General features: G+C 37.2%; 1 protein-coding gene across 1 annotated transcript in view; it reads right to left on the bottom strand.

Moving 5' to 3' along the window:
• The window catches only part of LOC118855095 (vomeronasal type-2 receptor 26-like), a 35,162-nt gene that overhangs the window by 2,126 nt on the left and 11,970 nt on the right, over positions 1-21,066 (bottom strand). The window contains exons 4-5 of the mRNA XM_036765214.1: positions 11,090-11,317; positions 9,893-10,016 (exon numbers count right to left, since the gene is read on the bottom strand). Of these exons, the coding sequence (XP_036621109.1) occupies positions 9,893-10,016; positions 11,090-11,317 (352 nt within the window). The remainder of the gene's footprint in view (positions 1-9,892; positions 10,017-11,089; positions 11,318-21,066) is intronic.

The raw sequence follows: 21,066 nt of genomic DNA, 5'->3' as shown, positions 1-21,066 counted from the left end.
TTGATTGCATCCTCCCCAATCTTCCCTCCCTTCTGTCATCCCCTTTTTTTAAATCCTTTTCTTGCTTCTTTCCTGTGGGTGAAGAAACCCAATTGAGTGTGTATGTTATTCCCTCCTCATGTCAAATTTGATGAGAACAAGACACACTCATTCCCTCTCACCTGCTCCCTCTTCCCTTCCTACAGAACTGCTTTTTCTTGCCCCTTTTATGCGAGATTATTTACCCCATTTTGTGTCTCCCTTTCTGCAACTCTCAATGTATTCCTCTCTCATCCCTTAATTTGATCAGTTTTTTTAGATATTATCCCTTCATATTCAACTCACACACACACACGCACACACGTGTATATTCCCTTCAGCTACGCTACTACTGAGGTCTCATGAATCATACACATCATCTTTCCATGTAGGAATGTAAACAAAACAGTCCAACTTTAGTAAGTCCCTTGGGATTTCTCTTTCTTGTTTACCTGCTAATGCTTCTCTTGATTCCTGTGCTTGAAAGTCAAATTTTTGTATTCAGTTCTGGTCTTTTCACTGAGAAAGCTTGAAACTCCTTTATTTTATTGAAAATTCATATTTTGCCTTGGCGCATGATACTCAGTTTTGCTGGGTAGGTGATTCTTGGTTTTAATCCTAGCTCCATTGACCTCTGGAATATCATATTCCAAGCCCTTCGATCCTTTAAAGTAGAAGCTGCCAGAACTTGTCTTATTCTGATTGTGCTTCCATAATACTCAAATTGTTTCTTTCTGACTGCTTGCAGTATTTTCTCCTTGATCAGGGAGCTCTGGAATTTGGTGACACTATCCCTAAGAGTTTTCTTTTTGGAATCTTTTTGAGGAGGACATCAGTGGATTCATTTAATTTCTATTTTACCCTCTGGCTCTAGATTATCATGGCAGTTCTTCTTGATAATTTCTTGAAAAATGATATCTAGGCTCTTTTTTTGATCATGGCTTTCAGGTAGTCAAATAATTTTTAAATTATCTCTTCTGGACCTATTTTCCAGGTCACTGGTTTTCCAATGGAATATTTCACATTGTCTTCTTCTTTTTCATTCCTTTGTTTCTGTTTTATAATATCTTTATTTCTCATAAAGTCACTAGCTTCCACTTGCTCCAATCTAATTTTTGGGGGGGCAGGGTAATTGGGGTTAAGTGACTTGCCCAAGATCACACAGCTAGTACGTGTCAAGTGTCTGAGGCAGGATTTGAACTCAGGTCCTCCTGACTCAGGGCCAGTGCTCTACTCACTGCACCACCTAGCTGCCCCTCCAATCTAATTTTTAAGGTAGAATTTTCTTCAGTGATCTTTTGCATCACCTTTTCCATTTGGCTAATTCTGCCTTTCAAGGAATGCTTCTCCTCATTGGCTTTTTGGAGCTCTTTCGCCATTTGAGTTAGTCTATTTTTAAGGTGTTATTTTCTTCAGTATATTTTTGTGTCTCATTTAGCATGTCATTGACTTGTTTTTCATGGTTTTCTCACACCACTCTTATTTCTCTTCCCAATTTTTCCTCTACCTCTCTAACTTGCTTTTTCAAATCCTTTTTGAGCTCTTCCATGGCCTGATACCAGCTCTCGTTTTTTGGAAGCTTTTGATGCAGGCTATTTGACTTTCTTGACATCTTCTGTCTATATGTTTTGGTCTTCTTTGTCACCAAATAAAGAATCCAAAGTCTGAGACTGAATCTGGGTGCATTTTCACTGCCTGGCCATGTTCCCAGCCAGAAGCAACTGCAGCTATAATTCTGTAGCTGCACCTTCCCCACTGCTGCTGGGTCAGTGGCCAAACTGCAAGCTCCTTCACTCTGTCACCTGCAGCTTTCCCCACTAACGTTCTCCATTGTGTTTGTATTTTGTGGGTTGAGAAGTCTGGTTTGTGCCGCAGCTCACAGATTCAGGGCACTAGGGCCTGTTCTGCCAGCCTCCTGGTCTGGTTGGTCTGGGCGCAGTGTACACTGGGCTCTGCTCCTTCTGCTCCCAGCTCTGTGCATGATAGATCTTACCCGATTACCATCCAGGCTATCCTGGGCTAGAACCCTGCTTCCCTTGGCGATTTTTTGTGTTCTGCAGTTCTAGAATTGGTTCAGAGCCATTTTTTTGGTTTTTGGAGGAACGTGGCGGGGGAGTTCAAACAAGTCCCTGCTTTCCTGCCTTCAATTTGGCTCCACCCCTGTGTCTCTCCTGTTTGTCTCTTTCTCTTCGAGGTCCTCTTGTTGTACCAAAAAAAAAAATGCAATCTAGACCCGGATGTAAATTTTGATATGGATTCATTCAATTGCGGGACTGTTAAGAGTAAAGACTCAAATTGAACAGTCCTGAGCAGGGGTAGGGTAAGATTATTTAAAGGGAAAAAAACACAAATTGATTTCCATGGAGATGGGAACACTAACAGTGGGACAAGCTAGTGCAGAATTATTTCCGTGGAGAAGGAAACACAAACAGTGGGGTCCGTGGAGATGAGGGCACAAACACTCGGGTGAGCTGGAACAAAATGGAGGGTAAACTGGTGCGGGGGACAGGGCACAACATTCTCCCTCAGCCATTCCAGTTCTCTTTCTCTCCATCTCTGTGGCTTTTCCAGTTCTCTGTCTCTCAACTTAATGGCTACCCTCAGGATACATACATATATCAATATACACTAACATGCACATATGCGTGCACACACACACACACACACACACACACATACACACACAACTAACAAGGAATAAAAATTACAAAACAGGAGAGTATTTCACTTGACTTACTAAGAGAAAAAAGGGGAAGAAATAAATAAGTAGATAAAATAAAGAAAAAGAAACTAATAAATTAAGAAATATTACAAAAACAATGAAAGCCTTCATAAGTAGGAGAGGAGAGGAGAGTAAGAGGAAGATAACAGGTATTGACTTAAATTACCTTAAGGTAAAATATTGGAGACAAAGTACTTTGAAAAGGAAAAAAAAGGGAGGAGGGAGTATCCCATTTTGGGAGAGGCAAAAAAACAGATAAAAATGAAGAAAAAATATAATTCAAAATCCCATAAAAAGGAAAAAAAAGTCAGATTCAATCGTAAAATAAAACAATACTAATTTGCATAAAAGAAAAATTAGTGAAATTCAAAAGGTAATAAAACAATGTTCGTTTGCATAAAAGAAAAACATCTGAAAAATGAAATTGTACACACAATGACAGTCTGGAAAAAAATTACTCTGCATCAAATGAGTTCTGACAAAGTCAGATTGCAATCATGATTGCAGATATAATAAAAAACATCATTCACAAGAAAACAGGGACTAACAAGGAAACTACCTTATTTTGAAGAGAATCATAGATTATGAAATAATGATATTATACATATGTGCTCTAAATGCCTTAGCCTCCAAATTTATAAAAGGAAAAAAAAACAACTACTAGAAGAAATAGACATTAAAATAGCTCTAGGAGATGTAGATGTTTCTCCATAATTTTTAAAGAAGACTAAAATAACATCTAAATATACATGAAACAAAATATGGATTTGAGGAAAGTAAGGAAGTATCAGAACTTAAAGGCTTATGATGTCTTCTAAATGGAACTATCAAAGAAATATCTGTTAGCACAGTATGAAACTTTTAAAAATAATAAGTGTCTCTTAAAGAGCATATCATTCAAAATAGCAATAGTGTAGATGGTTTGGAAATGAGAAATAAAAGATATGACATCAAATAAAGATTTAGCAATAAAATCCTAAATGTCGAATAAGTCAAATAAAAATATAGAAACAGTTAATAATTATGTGATACAAAGTGACAATCCTGATAAAATACTCCAAGATTTCTAAGATGAGGCTAAAGCACTACCTGAGGGAAAACAATGTTCACAAAAGAAAAAAAAAAGATTAGTGAAATTAAAATAAAAAACAGCTAACATTGAGCAAATATAAATAATAAAAAAAACATTTAATATAAGAGAAATTGATCAATTGAAGAGAAAACAACCTACAGAAATGATAAATAAATGTACCAAGTGGTTTTTTGTAAAGAGTAATAAAATTGGTAAGGATTTCATTAATCTGATAAAAAAAGAATAAAATATCCAAATGAGCAAAAAGCATAGAAACAATGAACTCACACTAATACTAGAGTGGACATTATTCTCAGAATATATTTTGAAAAATTATATTATTTGAACCAAAACTGTAAACATGCAAGATATAAAAGCACAATCAAACCAAAATATTGAATATTCTAACAGAAGATGAAATAGACATCTTAAATAATCTACTATCCAGAAAAAGATAAAATTATTTATAAAGGAATTACAAAGGATGGGAATTCATGCTCCTGAAATAATCATTGGAAAATTTTTTGTGAACAACTGAAGAACAATTAGTAACATTGTTACACAAATAATTCTTGAAAATAGAGAAATCTCCTAGTAGATTCCTTTTGTGAAGCATATGTAGTCCAATACTTAAACCAAGGGAAAACTAACTCTGGAAAAGACCAATACACAATTATTATTTACAAATCAACATGGATTTTAAATAATATCCTTGTCCCTCATACCCAAGTTGGATTTTTGTCAGTGATCCAAAGTTGTTTCACCATTAGAAAAATCAATCACTATTAAATAGTATTAAAATAAAGAATCTAAAACCATATGATTATCTCTTAGTAGATTTTCTACAAAAGCTGTTGTCATAGTGTCACTTATTTATGTAGAAAATGTACAGTCTTGACACAGAGGGATTTATTTATCTAGTCTAGCCCTGTATTGTCCAGCTGCTTCCCACCTTTGATCTCATCAAAATCCCGTTCTCTTTTTCCTAGAGTCTTGACCTCTAGTCATCCCAGTCCCATAAAGATCCTCTTTAGACCCCTCCTCAAGACCCTCCCTAAACCCCTCCTCTAGTCAGCCCAGACTACTTGACTACCCCTCAATCCCTCCCACAATCTTTCTGTATATAAGCTCCATCTTGCCTCCATGAAGGTGCTGAGTGCTGGACTTTTGCGCCTCATTGACCTTATTCGAATGCTGGCCCATACTCATATTGTTCACTTCAGTTCTGGACAGTGTCAGGATATTGCTCTGCTTACCCAAGAATATACTGCAGGGATGGCAGGTCTGCAGACAAAAGGCAAGGCCATAGTCCAAAACAGGCATTTGGACTGCACTGAACCAGATAGTTCAGAGGATCCAGACGAAGATAGCCAGCCCCACTCAATGGGACACAAACTGCTGCTTGCGCTGTCTAAGTTTCCTGGTGCGGGCATTGCTTAACTAATGCAATGGCATACCCCTGTTCTTCATTTGCCCTGCTACGGCCACCAGAGACAAAACCATTTCTTCCAGAACACCATCTAGTCCCCTTTCAGGAATTATATGAGGGATCCACATGGTGAAAAATGCATACTATATTTCTGACTCCTCTGCCCCCTAAAAGTTAAGACATGGTGAATAATCTGATTATTGGGACTATTCCTGTTCCTCATTGAATATTCAAGAGCCAGGCCAAGATTGAGCTGGGAGATCCCTTATGTTATTTCTGGGTACAATTTTTCTATTTGGAGATCAGGAAAACTCAGTCAGGAAACTCCTTCAAAGAAGAGAATGCCTTTAATCACCAATGAACTTTTCACTGAAGAATTAGTATGGAGCTCTTGGTTTTAAAGAGGGAAGGAGATGCCAAAACTTCACACAGTTTCTCTCACTGTGCCAGCGGGGTCAAGTGGAATGATGTGAACAATTCTCCAGCCAAAATATTGTTAATAGTTTACAAACAATTTTGTATTAAAATATTTTCTGAAAATCCTTCTCAAAATTACATGTGATCTGAAGTGTAACCTGTAAAGACTATCGTCAGGCACATCCAGGGAGAGAAGCACTGCAGAAAGTTGGGAGACATTGGTCCAGTCTGAGCTCTGCCCTGGACTGTATGATCCTGGACTCAGATTCCTCCTCTGGAGAATGGTGGGGCTGCACCAGAGTGAAATTTTGATTTGTACCTCATCTTTTCACTGATGACATTGCAGCTTAATGACTTAGAATAATGGCTTTTATTTCTATGGCACTTTAAAGTTTGCAAATCATTCTCCTTACTACAACCCTGTGAGGAAAATTGTGTCTGGAATATTATCTCCATTTTATAGTTGAGGAAACTGTCTTAAGGCCAAGCAATTTTCAGATAGTCTCCGAGCTGGCCAGTCATCATCTGAAAAACCAGGTCTTATTGCTTACTCAGTTGACCAAGATTCTTATGACATCCTGCCTCCTCATACAGTTCCTTACTCAATGAGCTCCTTAATTGAGTTAGTTAGAGGAATATGACCAAAAATAGGAAATTTGGGACAGCAGAGAAGAAAAGAGAAGGAAAAAGGATGATTTTAATCACACATCAGGACAATATATGCCCTGATGAGCTCCAATGTGATATGTGGCCTATATTTAAGATCACATAATAAGAGGAGCAAGGAAGAAATTAGATGTTGGACATGTAGATAGAGGAAGAATTCATAAACAAGTGACTGAGTGGGTCACAGAAGATAAAATGGACAAATTTGATTATATAAAATTAAACAATTTTTGTACAAAGAAATCAGATGTTAAATTAGAAGGAAAGTATGAAAGTGGGGGAGAAATTTTCAGCAGGTTTTTCTGGTAAAAAGTCTCATATTCAAGGCATACATGGAAGTGATCCAAAATTGTAAAGCAACTAAACTAGGGGATGCTACAGTGCACAGAACATTGAACGTGGAGTCAGGAAGACCTGAGTTCAAATCCAGTCTCTGACATTCTAACTGCGTGACCCTGGGCAAGTTACTTCACCTCTACTTCAGTTTCCTTATCTGTAAAATGGGGAAAGTAGTAGCATGTACCTTGCAAGGTTGTTGTGAGGATCAAATGAGATAAAATATATAGGATGTCTTATTAATGTGCTATATGATAGTTACTTTAAGACTAGGATTCATTCCCCAATAGATGAATGACCAAATATATGAAAATAATCATATGAAAGAAAATATCTTAAATTACTAATGGAGAAATGCGAATTAAAACAGCTGAGGTCCTACCTCACACTCTTCAGACTGGCACAGATGATGAACAAAATGACAGATGTTGAAAGGACTATGAGAAAACAAGCATATTAGTGCACTGCAGAGAGGTTAGTAGTGGTGCAGCTACACTGGAAAGTTACCAGACTGCATACATGCCCTTTGACCCAGTTACCCCAGTAGGCCTATACCATAAAGAGATCAAAAACAGAGAAGAAGGACCTATATGTACAAAAATGGAGCAGTTCTTTTTGTCGTAGCCCCAAATCAGAATCTATGGAGGTATTCTGTTGGGGAATGGCTATACAGATGAAGGTGTATTGATGTAATGGAATTACTGTGTCAGAAGAAAGGACAAAATGGACAGTTTCTGAGAAAACTGGGAAAACCTTTGAAGTAATGCAAAGAGAAGTGAGCAGAAGTAGAACCATTTCTATTGCAACATTGAGAAAAACAGCTCTGGAAAACTTCAGGACTGATCAATTCATTGATAAACCAAGAGTCCAAAAGATTGAAGATGTGACTTTCCACTCACCTGTTGTAAGAGAAATAATGAACTTTAAATGCATTGGCATAGCCAATGTGGGCATTTGTCTTGCTGGACTCAGCATGATTAGGATGACGATATTTTTATTGTAATTTTTTATTCAATGGAAGGGGCAGAGGGAATGGATTAAAATGAATGCAAAAATAAATTTATCTTTTTACAAAATGCAAATGCATAGATCATAGAAGTTTACTGGATAAAATTCTGGTCAACTGAAAGGAACCAGATAACAATAAATTAACAAACTTACTGGAATAAAGACAGTATAAATACTTAACATTGTAAGAATTTTTGCCAAGACTCTGCTCTTTCATTATGAATCTTGTAAAAAGAGATTTTTTTCACATTTTTTTCACATAATTATTATTAATCAACAAACATGGGTCACTCTTTGATACTTACAGAAGAAAAAAAACATTAAGTAATGACCTGCATTACTTCTCTAAGCTGTGGTATATGAGGTATGTCTGTTAAGTAGTGTGATTTTTTAACGCATCAAGACCATTGTGTTTACATTATTGAAACCACCTAAAATAGGCTTTAAATTGACCACTGATAGTGAAGCATTCATATTGGGGTATCAGGAGTTTTGAAAGTGGATTCCAAAAACCACTGGCCTATCCTGGGGATGTGTGAACAGATAGAAGAGACACTGCAGTATCTAAAGGGCTACCTTTAGAATTGGAATGATTAGGTCCTGTCTGAGAGCTAACAATGTGCACAAATCTCTTAACCTCTTAGTCCCCCAGGCATCTAGGACTAGAAGCTGAAGGGATGGCATCGCTGGAGAGTTCCCTACACTGATCAAATCATAGGTCTGGACCAAAAGTGGAAAAAAACCCAGATCTTCAGTCAGGACACCTCGGTCTGAAGTCCGGTGTGACAATCTGTGGGACCTTGGGCCGGATGCTTCCCCTTTGTGAGCCTCTTTGCTCATCTAAAATGAGGGAGTTGGACCATGAAGTCTCCAATATATTAAGGCCATCCCTTGAGATGCTGGATATCAGTTCATGGCTGCCATTGCTTAAACCATTTCAGAAATTCCCCTCAAAAGAGAGCATTTGATTTTTCAGAAACAGCCTAAAGTTATTTGAATTCAAATTTGGTAAAATTTCTTTTTTTCTTGATCATTTGTGTAGTTATACAGTAACTTGGTAGGCAATATGAAAAGACCTCCCAAACACGTTTGGAGTAGGGACAGTAGCATTTAGAGTACTTACAGTAGCCTCCTACTGTCAGACCTGTAGGTAAAGCACTTATTTTGAAGTATTAGTTCAGATTTCTTGAAAAAAAAAGTTACTAGTTTGTGGACACACTTAAGAATTGAAGTGATTGTGCAAGGGAAAGGATTCTGTCACTTCCCAAGCAGAGCTCAGTTCTTGGAAAGATCTTTAGTCCAACTTTATTATTCCATTATCTTTTTGAGTTGATTATATTTTTAGAATCATAGCATTGCCTTGCTGACAAATTTTATAAAATGATCAGGCAGTCATTTTTTTTAAAAACAAACTCCTGCAAAGCTCTCCATGTCTGTATCCTAGCAGTCATCACCCAGTCACCCTGATCAGTAGGGTGCCTGAAGAATTAGGGTAATTGTTACACGAATACGTATTTCCACTTAAATACTTTTACCTTTCCTGTATCCTATTTTCTTTCTTTTTTTTTTTTTATTTTCCAGGCCCGAGCCTTGGAGGATGTCACAAAGGAAAATAAACAAAATTGCCTTTGGCCACTAGGGGGAGATGAGCCTTGGTGATCACTAAGAATTTAACACCTGGTCTCATGGCTCCGTGTCTAGTAGTGGACATGATTTGAGTTTCCCAAGGAGGTTCAAGAACTTTGTTACTGGCATTAATAAATGCTTTTAGCCAGGGTGATTGTGATTCTCTCCCAGAGAATCATCATGGTCTTTTGAACTTAATAATGTGTCAAGGGACGAAAAAGGTGGTGTCAATGTTCTATATTTCTGTAATTGATTATCGGTATCTGAAATAAATTGAGTATGCTTGAAAAAAATACATGATAAGTTATCGAACTGGTGCATTTTTTTAATTTACAGAAAAGATAGGACGGTGTTCTTGGCCAAGAGTCATTTTGGGCTTCCACTATGTCCTTTTCCCCTAACACAATGATATCAGAGTGGTGTCACAATACATATTCAATAAAAGTGATTGAATGCAGTTTGTTTTTATTATTAAGAAAATAATAAGAGCAGGAAAAGTGCACAATGGGTAAGATTCCTAAAAAAAACAAATAAAAAACACAATAGTCTATTGTCTCCCCTATTTGGGGAGAAGGAGCGTTTCTCTTTAGGCACCCACCAGTCTGGTTGGAAATCTTTCCATCAGGGCATGGAGTACAGTCAAAGCAGCAGATGGGCTCATTCTCACGGGCTGTCTTCCTGAATCCAGGGACACAGCTCACACTGCAAACAGAACTAGGTGTCTGAGCATATCAAGGAAAGGGAAAGAATATCTTTGTAAGAATGTCTGCTAAAAGATATGTTCTCTAAGAAAATAGGAAGCTCAGTTCTCATCTATTGAAACGTTTAGAAAAAAATACTAGGATTTCTTCAAGGGCAATCATGGCATATTTCTCAACATAGAGCCTTTCTTTAATATCTTCCTTTTCTACTCTAGATTATCAATTTTTCAACTTATGAAACAGCTCACATTCTTAACTGAGTATAATCAAGCTCATTGATTTTTTTTAAAATTGTAATCTATTATCAGAACATTTTTCTTCCTTAAGTACCTCACACTGGTTTATGTCTAAGTTGCATTCTTGCAGGTCAAGCAATACCAGGGTTATTCATTGATCATATAATGGGTAATATTTCTGACTTAAAAAAAATCCCTTCTATCCATTCCAATTCTTTATATTTTAATTAGCAACCATGAATGATTCAGCCAATCATGAAAATAGAGGATTTTACGTGCAATGAACTGATGAAGTAGAGGGAGTGGACTACATCTGAATAAGAATTAGATGATTTTATTGAATGATTTTATTAGGAAGAAAATTATACTTACATTTGAAGACAGCACAGGATAAACTCACAATATTAAAATAAGAAAACCTGAAAGCACTGAAATTCTTGGGAAAACCAACTCATGAGATGAAAAGATTCTGTGGTAGTAGGATTAGATGTGTTAGGTAGCCTCTTGCCACAGTTTGCTTTTAGGAGAAGTATTCTCCACTCTCCATTCTATTCTTGTTCTAGAAGCTTGCCTACAAATTGTGAGACATTCTGACCTCTCCGTGATCTGGAGAATCCTGAACATTACATAGCTTACTTGCAAGGAACTTGAAAGTGGTACTGAAGAAAGGAAATCAAAATTCTCTCCCACTTGGAGCAAAAGTGAAGAGTAATTAGATGTTGCCACTATGTCATAGTTATTGCTGTTTTTCATGCTGAACTCCTTGGAGCAAATGAAGAGACAAGAGTGTCTATGATCTAGACTCATGACTTCTAAAAGGCTGATTTACATCACTCATATTATTCATGGGTCTCTTACCTGAGAAAAATCTTCTGGCCATTCAATGTCTTCTTCAGTAATCCTGAATCCCTGGCCATTAGGCAACTCAGGGGTCACTTTCCCAACTTTCACCAATGTGCCAATTTGATCAGAAAAATAATTAAAATTCAGGATATCATATGTCTCAATAGGCATCCTGCTTCTATCCCCACATGTCTCATCACTGATATTACTGACAGGGTTGATGCACTTCAGGAAATGGTGGAGCTAAATGGAATGAAAGAACTTTGTTACTCTTTAGAGAAAGAAAGATTTATGGAAATATCATCAGCATTAATTATCAGACTTCAACAAGCTCTGAATTCATGCTTGCATGTGTTGTTCCTCTCCTTAGGACTTTTAACTCTTTTTTTTCTTTCTTGCTATGAAATTATAAGCCGAAAAGTGAAAATAAGGTCAGGATGCAATCATTGATCTTATATAATTGTATTTCAGAATTCATCTAATTATTCCTCAAATAAATCATAAATTTCTTCTAAGTATCAATACTGCCTGGTTTTCTAAGTTCTGTTGAAAAAATCTGTAGCCATTTTAGAAGCCAAAATGGTAAAGTAAAAACAGGGACTCACCTGAAGTCTCTCAAAGTCCCCTCCAAACAACTTTAAAACAGTGCCTAAAAATGAATTCTGTAGGGCAGGACCGATAGAACTCAGGGCGAAATGATTTTCCAGTGTAAAGCAACTTAGAAGATTGGCAGAAATGACCCATCTTACCAGTGTGAGAGTGGAACATAGTACAGCAAGCCAGTAGTGGGCCTTAAGGTTGGTTGCTTCACAGGCTGCAACTACCTGAGCTTTCAGGTTGTAGAAAATTGGGTCAGATAACTGATCACAAGGAGTTTATAGGAGGTCCTTTGCTGGCAATGAGTGCAGGACTTTGTTGCTTCATCCATCAAAATAAGAGCACAAGCACATTTGTTCTTTTGGTACAGGGGAGCAGTGATCTTGGTCAAAGTTCCAGGGGAGAAAAGAATGTTGTGGTTGATCACAGACAAGAGCACAGGCAGAGTAGTGACCAGACCTCTCCTTAGATCATATCACCTTGGGGGGCGGAGCCAAGATGGCCGCATGAAGGCAGCGTCTTACCGGAGCTCTCTCACAAGGTCTGTCAGATTCCCATAAAAAAGTGAATTTGAGCAGATTTGAGAGAGTCAGAAACCGCGAGCAGTCTGCGTGGGGCAAATTTCCGAGCCGGGAGAGTCTGAAAGGCCGGAGGAACGAACCTGCAGGCTCGGAGAGTGCTCGGTGCGGAGCTGCTCCAGACCAAGGCGGAAGTGGCCGGCCGGGAAATCCACGTGGGAGACGGGCTGGGAGAAAGCTAGGCGCCCGAAACCGGCAGAGATCCCCAGGCCTCCCAACACAGGACAGCAGTCTCTGGGAGCGACGAGAGGCAGCGCAACGCCACCAGCCGCGAAAACACCCAGTCCTGACGCTTGCAAAACCCAGGAACTCGGCTTCTTGAACTTCCGGAAGACTCAATGGCCAGGTAAATGGCTCTAACCCCTCCCCCCCTCACCCAGAGAATTCCTCGCGGAAAAAAAAAAAAAGAGAGAACTGAAACAGAGGAGAGAGTAGCGGGGCTTCACAGGACAAATACTAGAAGCTCATTAGTCCCAGAGGGGAAGAGTCGGCAGGGGGCCAAGCCAGGAGCCCAGACGTAACCTTGCTCCCCCAGGGGAAGCGCCAGTCATCAGCTCAAACAACAAACAGCTGAGACCATTGCTGAAAAGCAAGTGCTGGAGAGCACCCATAGGGAGTGAGACGCCAGGGAGCCAGACCCCTCCCCCACACCTCAGGAAACTGAAGGTTATAATTCTAGACTCACAACCCCCAGAATAAGAAAGCTGGGACAGAAAGCCCCGAGAGTCACAGATAGAAATTCGTTGTAAAGCCAGCAAAAGGAAAACCAACATGAAGAAGAACACAAAAAAAACCGAGGACAATAGATTCTTTTTATGGAGACAGGCAGGATCAAAATATCGACATAGAAGAAGATAGCAATGACACGGTAGATACATCAGATACCTCAAAAGCTAATATGATCTGGTCTCCAGCCCAAAAAGCACTGCTGGAAGAGCTAAAAGAGGATTTTAAAAACCAAATTAGGGAGCTAAAAGAAAATATGGAAAAAATGGATAAAAGGGAGAAAAAATCCACTGATGAAATCAAGTCCCTAAAGAATAAGATTGGCGAAATGGCTATGGAGATTCAGAATCTAGAGAGAGAAAAGGACAACCTGAGAGGTGAAATCAACCAATTGAAAATGGAGGCTCAAAAGCAAAATGTAAACACTAACTCATTTAAAATTAGACTTGAGCAAGTGGAAGCTAATGAATCTATGAGGCATCAAGAAGTAATAAAACAAAACGTAAAGAATGGAAAAATAGAAAAAAATGTGAAATATCTGATTGGCAAAACAACTGACCTGGAAAATAGATCCAGGAGAGACAATTTGAGAGTTATTGGTCTACCGGAAATCCACGATGAAAAAAGGAGCCTTGACAGTATCTTTGAAGAAATTATCAAAGACAACTGCCCAGAGGTCCTAGAACCAGAGGGCAAAATAGTCATTGAAAGAATTCACCGATCACCCCCTGAAAGAGATCCCAAACTGAAAACACCAAGAAATATTATAGCCAAATTTCAGAGCTATAAACTCAAGGAGAAAATACTGCAAGCAGCCAAAAAGAAGCAATTCAAATATCGTGGAACTACAGTCAGGATCACGCAGGATCTCTCAGTTTCCACATTATAAGACAGGAGAAATTGGAATATGATATTCCGAAGGGCAAAGGAGCTGGGACTACAACCAAGGATCAACTACCCAGCAAAACTAAGCATAATTTTCCAGGCAAGGCGATGGACATTCAATGAAATAAGGGAATTCCAGACCTTCCTGATGAAAAGGCCAGAACTCAATGGAAAATTTGATCTCCAAATACAAACCTCAAGAGAGACATAAAAAGGTAACCAGGGGGAAAAACCCCACAAACTTCATTAACCAATAAGCTTAGGTTGTTTACATCTTTATGTGGGATTATATCATCTTATGTATGTTTTTTATGTGTATATATATATACATACATACATACATATACATATATAAGTCATTCTTGTGAATGGTACAACTATTGTGACAAATGAAAGGGATATACATAGGTTGTGAATGCCTGTATAAATTAAATGATGTAAAGATATAAAATATAAATAAGAGATATAAAGGGAGGGCTATGAGGGAAGTGGTAAGGAGGTTGTAGAAAAGGGTAAATTACACCAAAGGAAGTGGCAAAAAAACATATTATAGTAGAGGGAAAGAAGGGAGGGAGAAGAGCAGTATTTGAGCTTTACTGTCATCTGATCTAGTTCAAGAAGGGAATAACATACTCTGATAAGTTTAGAAATCTAACTTGTCCTACGGGAAGTGGGAGGGGAAGGGGGGAAAAAGGGAGGGGGGAGGGCAGAAGGAAGAGGAGAAGTAGCAAGTGGGTAATGGTAAGATAAGGGAGGGGAATAAAGAGGGAGGGTTAACTGAGGAAAGCGGCAGTCAAAAGCAAAACTTTGTTGGGGAGGAGAAGGGGAAAGGGAGAAATAAAAGCATAAACAGGGGGAATTAGGATGGAGAAAAAGACACAGATAGAAATCATAACCCTGAACGTGCATGAACATTCTCACAAAACAGAAGCAGATAGCAGAATGGATTAAAAACCATAATCCTACAATATGCTGTTTACAAGAAACGCATCTGAAACAGGGGGATACACATAGGGTTAAGGTAAAAGGCTGGAGTAAAATATATTGTGCCTCAGCTAAAGTAAAAAAAGCAGGTGTAGCAATCCTAATCTCAGACAAAGCAAAAGTAAAGATAGATCTAATTAAAAGAGATAAGGAAGGACATTATATCCTGCTAAAAGGCACCATAAACAATGAAGCAATATCATTGCTTAACATATATGCACCAAGTGGGAAGGCATACAAATCCTTAGAGGAGAGGTTAAGGGAGTTACAGGAAGAAATAGACAGCAAAACTATAATATTGGGAGACCTCAACCTCCCCCTTTCTGAACTTGATAAATCTAACCTCAAAATAAATAAGAAAAAAGTTAAGGAGGTAAACAGAATTTTAGAAAAGGCACATATGATAGACCTCTGGAGAAAACTGAATGGGGATAAAAAGGAATATACTTTCTTCTCAAAAGTACATGGCACATACTCAAAAATTGACCATGTACTAGGGCATAAAAACCTCACAATCCAGTGCAGAAAAGCAGAAGTAGTCAATGCATCCTTTTCAGATCATGATGCAATAAGAATCATCTTTAATAAAGTACCATGGAAAAATAAGCTAAAAACTAATTGGAAACTAAATAATTTAATTCTAAAGAGTGAGTGGGCCAAAGATCAAATCAGAGAAACAATTAATAATTTCATTCAAGAGAATGACAATAATGAAACAACATACCAAAACTTATGGGATGCAGCAAAAGCAGTTCTTAGGGGAAGTTTTATATCTCTAAATGCCTACATGAATAAAATAGGGAAAGAGGAGATCAATGATCTGGGCATACAGCTGAAAAAGCTAGAAAAAGAGCAAATTGAAAACCCCCAATTAAATACCAAATTAGAAATACTGAAAATCAAAGGAGAGATTAATAAAATTGAAACCAAGAAAACTATTGAATTAATAAATAAAACAAAGAGCTGGTTTTATGAAAAAACCAATCAAATTGACAAACCTTTGGCCAATTTGATTAAAAAAAAGAAAGAAGAAAATCAAATTACCAGTATCAAAAATGAAAAGGGTGAGGTCACCTCTAATGAAGAGGAAATCAAAACAATAATTAGGAATTATTTTGCCCAACTGTATGCCCATAAATTTGACAACCTTAGAGATATGGATGAATATCTACAAAAACATAAACTGCCCAGACTAACAGAGAAGGAAGTGAAATTTCTTAATGACCCCATATCAGAAAAAGAAATTGAGCAGGCCATCAACGAACTCCCTAGGAAAAAATCTCCAGGTCCAGATGGTTTTACATGTGAATTCTATCAAACATTTAAAGAACAACTAATTCCAATATTTTGTAGACTATTTGGGAAAATAGGTGAAGAAGGAATCCTACCAAATTCTTTTTATGACACAAATATGGTACTAATACCCAAACCAGGTAGAGTTAAAACAGAGAAAGAAAATTATAGACCAATTTCTCTAATGAATATTGATGCAAAAATTTTAAATAAAATATTAGCAAAAAGATTGCAGCAACTCATTACGAGAATAATACACTATGACCAGGTAGGATTTATTCCAGGAATGCAAGGCTGGTTCAATATTAGGAAAACTATTAGCATAATTGACCATATCAACAACAAAACTAGCAGAAACCATATGATCATCTCAATAGACGCAGAAAAAGCCTTTGACAAAGTGCAACACCCATTCCTATTAAAAACACTAGAAAGCATAGGAATAAGGGGAACCTTCCTCAAAATTATAAATAGCATCTACCTAAAACCATCAACAAGCATTATTTGTAATGGGGATAAACTAGATGCATTCCCAATAAGATCAGGGGTGAAACAAGGATGTCCATTATCACCCCTATTATTCAATTTGGTTCTAGAAACATTAGCTGTAGCAATAAGAGAAGAAAAAGAAATTGAAGGAATTAGAATAGGAAAAGAAGAAACTAAATTATCACTTTTTGCAGATGATATGATGATTTATCTAGAGAATCCTAGAGAATCAAGTAAAAAACTACTTGAAATAATAAACAACTTTAGCAAAGTTGCAGGATATAAAATAAACCCACACAAATCCTCAGCATTCCTATACATTACTGACAAAGCCCAACAGCAAGAGATAGAAAGAGAAATTCCATTCAAAGTTACTGAAGGCACTATAAAATATTTGGGAGTCTATTTGCCAAGAGAAACCCAGGGCCTATATGAACATAACTATGAAACACTTTTCACGCGAATAAAATCAGATCTAAATAAATGGAGAAATATCAGTTGCTCATGGCTAGGCCGAGCTAATATAATAAAAATGACAATTTTACCTAAATTAATCTATCTATTCAGTGCCATACCAATCGAACTACCAAAAAATTTTTTTACTGAGCTGGACAAAATAATAACAAAATTCATTTGGAAAAACAAGAGGTCTAGAGTATCTAGGATATTAATGAAAAGACATGCTAGAGATGGTGGTTTAGCCACACCAGATATTAAACTGTACTACACAGCAGCAGTCATCAAAAGTGCCTGGTACTGGTTAAGAAACAGGGGTGTGGATCAGTGGAATAGGATAGGTACACAAGTAGGTGAAATCAACAAGTTTAGCAATCTACTCTTTGATAAACCCAAAGAAGCCAGTTTCTGGGCTAATAATTCACTATTTCACAAAAACTGTTGGGAAAATTGGAAAATGGTAGGGCAAAAACTGGGCATAGACCAATATCTTACACCATATACCAAAATAAAGTCAAAATGGGTTCATGATTTAGGAGTAAAAGTTGATACTCTAAGTAATTTGGGAAAGCAAGGAATAGTTTACTTATCAGATTTGTGGAAAAGTAAGAATTCATGACCCAACAAGAGATAGAGAGCATTACAAAATGCAAAATGGATAATTTTGATTATGTCAAATTGAAATGTTTTTGTACAAAAAAAGCCAATGCAACAAGAATTAGGAGGGAAGCAGAAAATTGGGAGAAAATCTTTGCAACTAATATCTCTGATAAGGGCCTCATTTCTAAAATATACAGGGAGCTAAGCCAAATATATAGGAATACAAGCCATTCCCCAATTGAGAAATGGTCAAAGGATATGAACAGGCAGTTTTCAGAGGAAGAAATTAAAGCTATCTACAGGCATATGGAAAAATGCTCTGGATCACTGCTGATTAGAGAAATGCAAATCAAAACAACTCTTAGATACCACATCTCTCCTGTCAGATTGGCTAAAATAACAAATCAGGAGAATGATAAATGCTGGAAAGGATGTGGGGAAATTGGAACATTGTTGCATTGCTGGTGGAGTTGTGAGCTGATCCAGCCATTTTGGAGGGCGGTGTGGAACTATGCCCAAAGGGCTATAGAAATGTTCATACCCTTTGACCCAGCAATACCACTTCTAGGGTTGTATCCCAAAGAAATCACGCAAGCGGGAAAAGGACCCATATGTACAAGAATATTTATAGCAGCTCTCTTTGTGGTAGCCAAGAATTGGAAATCAAAGGGATGCCCATCAATTGGGGAATGGCTGAACAAGCTATGGTATATGAAGGTGATGGAATACTATTGTGCCATAAGAAATGGGGATGATGCAGACTTCATAACAACCTGGAAAAACCTACACGACATAATGCTGAGTGAGCAGAGCAGAGCCAGGAGAACGTTGTGCACAGCCACAGATATGTGGATTCCGTGAGGACCAATCCTGACATACTGCGCTTCTCTCAGCAACCTAAAGGGGCAAGGACAACTCCAGGGGACTCACGATGGAGAATGCTATCTTCATTCAGAGAAAGAACTGCGAAGTTTGAATACAGACTGAGGCACACTACACGCTTGCCTTTTCTGCTTCTCTTTTGTTTTTGTTTTTGGGGTTTTTTTTTTTTTTTTTTTTTTGGTTCTGTTTCTTCTTTCTCATGATTCATTCAATTGGTCAAAATTCTTCTCCACGACTTGACTAGAGCATAAATTCAATGCGAAGTTATACATGACAGTTATATGAGACTTCATGCCGTGTTGGGGAGGGAGGAGGGAGGGAGGGGAGAAAAACTGGAACTCAAAACTATGTAGAACCGTGTGTGGTAAACTAAAAATGAATAAATAAAAAAAAAGAAATGTAGATCATATCACCTTGGAAGAATCAAACCCTATAGACCCCTGGAACTAGCTGTGAAAACAGCAGAACACACAAAAACATAAAAACATCCTAAAGTAGTGCTGCTTCAACCCAGAATTTAAAATAAGTTAAAAAGTAAAGAAATAGACTTGAAAAGGAGAAAATGATGAAGAAAGTAAAGGAATCTAAAAAGTTACTTGGTGAAGGAGTAAAGTTCAACAAAATCTCAAAGGAAAAAAAAAGTGAAAAGAACTCAATCCAAGGCCTCAAAAAAAATGTAAATTTGTCTCAGGGTCAAACAAAATACATAGAAGAGCCATAATGGATGTTAAAATTCAAATTAAAGAAAGTAAAAATTGGCAAAAAGAAATCAGAGTGACATAAGAAAGTAATGGAAAAAAGATCAACAATTTGGCAAAGAAGGTGAAAAATTTGAAGAAAATAATGCCTTAAAACAGAAATCAAATGGCAAAAAATCCTTACAAACATATAATGAAGAGAAGAATACCTTAATAGTAGAAATGGCCACGTGGAAAAAAAGCTACAAAATTTCACTAAAGGAAAAAAACAACTCCTTAAAATAAGATTTGGCCAAATGGAAAAAAGGTACAAAAGTACAATGAAGAAAACTATGTCTTAAAAATTAGAACTGGACAAATGTACACTAGTGACTCCATGAGATGTCAACAATAATAAAAAAACAAATTAAAAGGATGATAAAAATAGAAGAAAACATGAAATATCTCCTGGGTGAGAGGTTGAAAAAGAAAGGACTGAAAAATAAATCTAAGAGAGATAATTTAACAATTACTGGACTAACTGAAGCCATGATTCCAAAAAAGAGCCCTGCCCTGATATCTTATAACTAAAGTGTAAAATAAAAATTAATCTCTTGATCTCCTCTTGAAAAAGTTCTCACATTGAAACCTCTCAGGAATATTAGCCAAATTCCACAACTGCCATGTCGAGGAGAAAATATTGCAAGTAGGCAGAAACTAATAATTCAAAAATTGTTGAGTCACACTTAGATAACAAAAGACTTAGCGTTTCCTGTATTAGTGGGTCAGAGGGTATTTTATGTGATAATCTGGAGGGTGAAGGAGCTAGAAGTACAGCCAAGAATAACCTACCCAGCTAAACTAAGAATGATCCTTCAGGGATAAAAAATGGATCTTCAACGAAAAAGAAGATTATGAAGCATTCTTGATGAAAAGACTAGAGCTGAATACAAAATGTAACTTTCAAATACAAGACTCAAGGAAAGCAAAAACAAAAGGTGAACAGGAAAGAGAAATTGGAAGCGATTCAATAAGGGCGATCTTTATGTATTCCTATGTGGGAAGATGATACATGTAACTCCTCAGAACTTTACTATTATTCATAAAAAAGTAGAAGTAGGCATACACAGAGGGTACAAGTGTGTATTGACTAAGGTAGGATGATATTAAAAAAATAAGGGGTGATAAAAAGGAATGCACCAGGAGATGAGGGAAGGGAATGGTAGAGTTGAGAAATTATCTCACGTAAATGAAGCATGATCAAAAGGGCTTCTGGTAGGTAGAGCTTGAACCTCATTTGCGTCAGAATTGGTTCAGAGAAGGAATCTTATACAAACTGGTTTGGTTATAGAGATGCTATCCTGCAGGAAATTAGGAGAAAAGTTTAGGGATAACAGAAGGTAGTCTTGATAGAAGGGAGAGCAGATTGGGCGGAAGCTACTTAGAAGGAAAATACTTTTGAGGAGGGACAACACGAAAAGTGAAAGGAGGATAAATAGGGTAAAAATTAAGAGAGAGGGAAAATATACATGTGAATGTGAATGAGATGAACTCACCCATAAAATGGAAATGGATAACAGCATGGTTTAAAAACTAGAGTCCTAAAATGTTATTTGCAAGACACATACTTTAATCACAGAGACACACAAAGTAAAGATGAAGGGTTGGAGCAGAATCTATTATTAATTGGCTGAAATAAAATAAAAACCAGAGATATCAATCATGGTCTCAGACCAAACAAAAGAGAAAACAGATCTAATTAAAAGAGATAAGCAAGGAAACTATATATTTCAAAATAGTACCATGTAAAATGAAATAAACAAAT

The sequence above is a fragment of the Trichosurus vulpecula genome, chromosome 6 (assembly GCF_011100635.1).
Source record: "Trichosurus vulpecula isolate mTriVul1 chromosome 6, mTriVul1.pri, whole genome shotgun sequence".
Taxonomy (NCBI): domain Eukaryota; kingdom Metazoa; phylum Chordata; class Mammalia; order Diprotodontia; family Phalangeridae; genus Trichosurus; species Trichosurus vulpecula.
The sequence above is the reverse complement of the archived record's forward strand: the minus strand, read 5'-3'. Positions and strand labels throughout refer to the sequence as shown.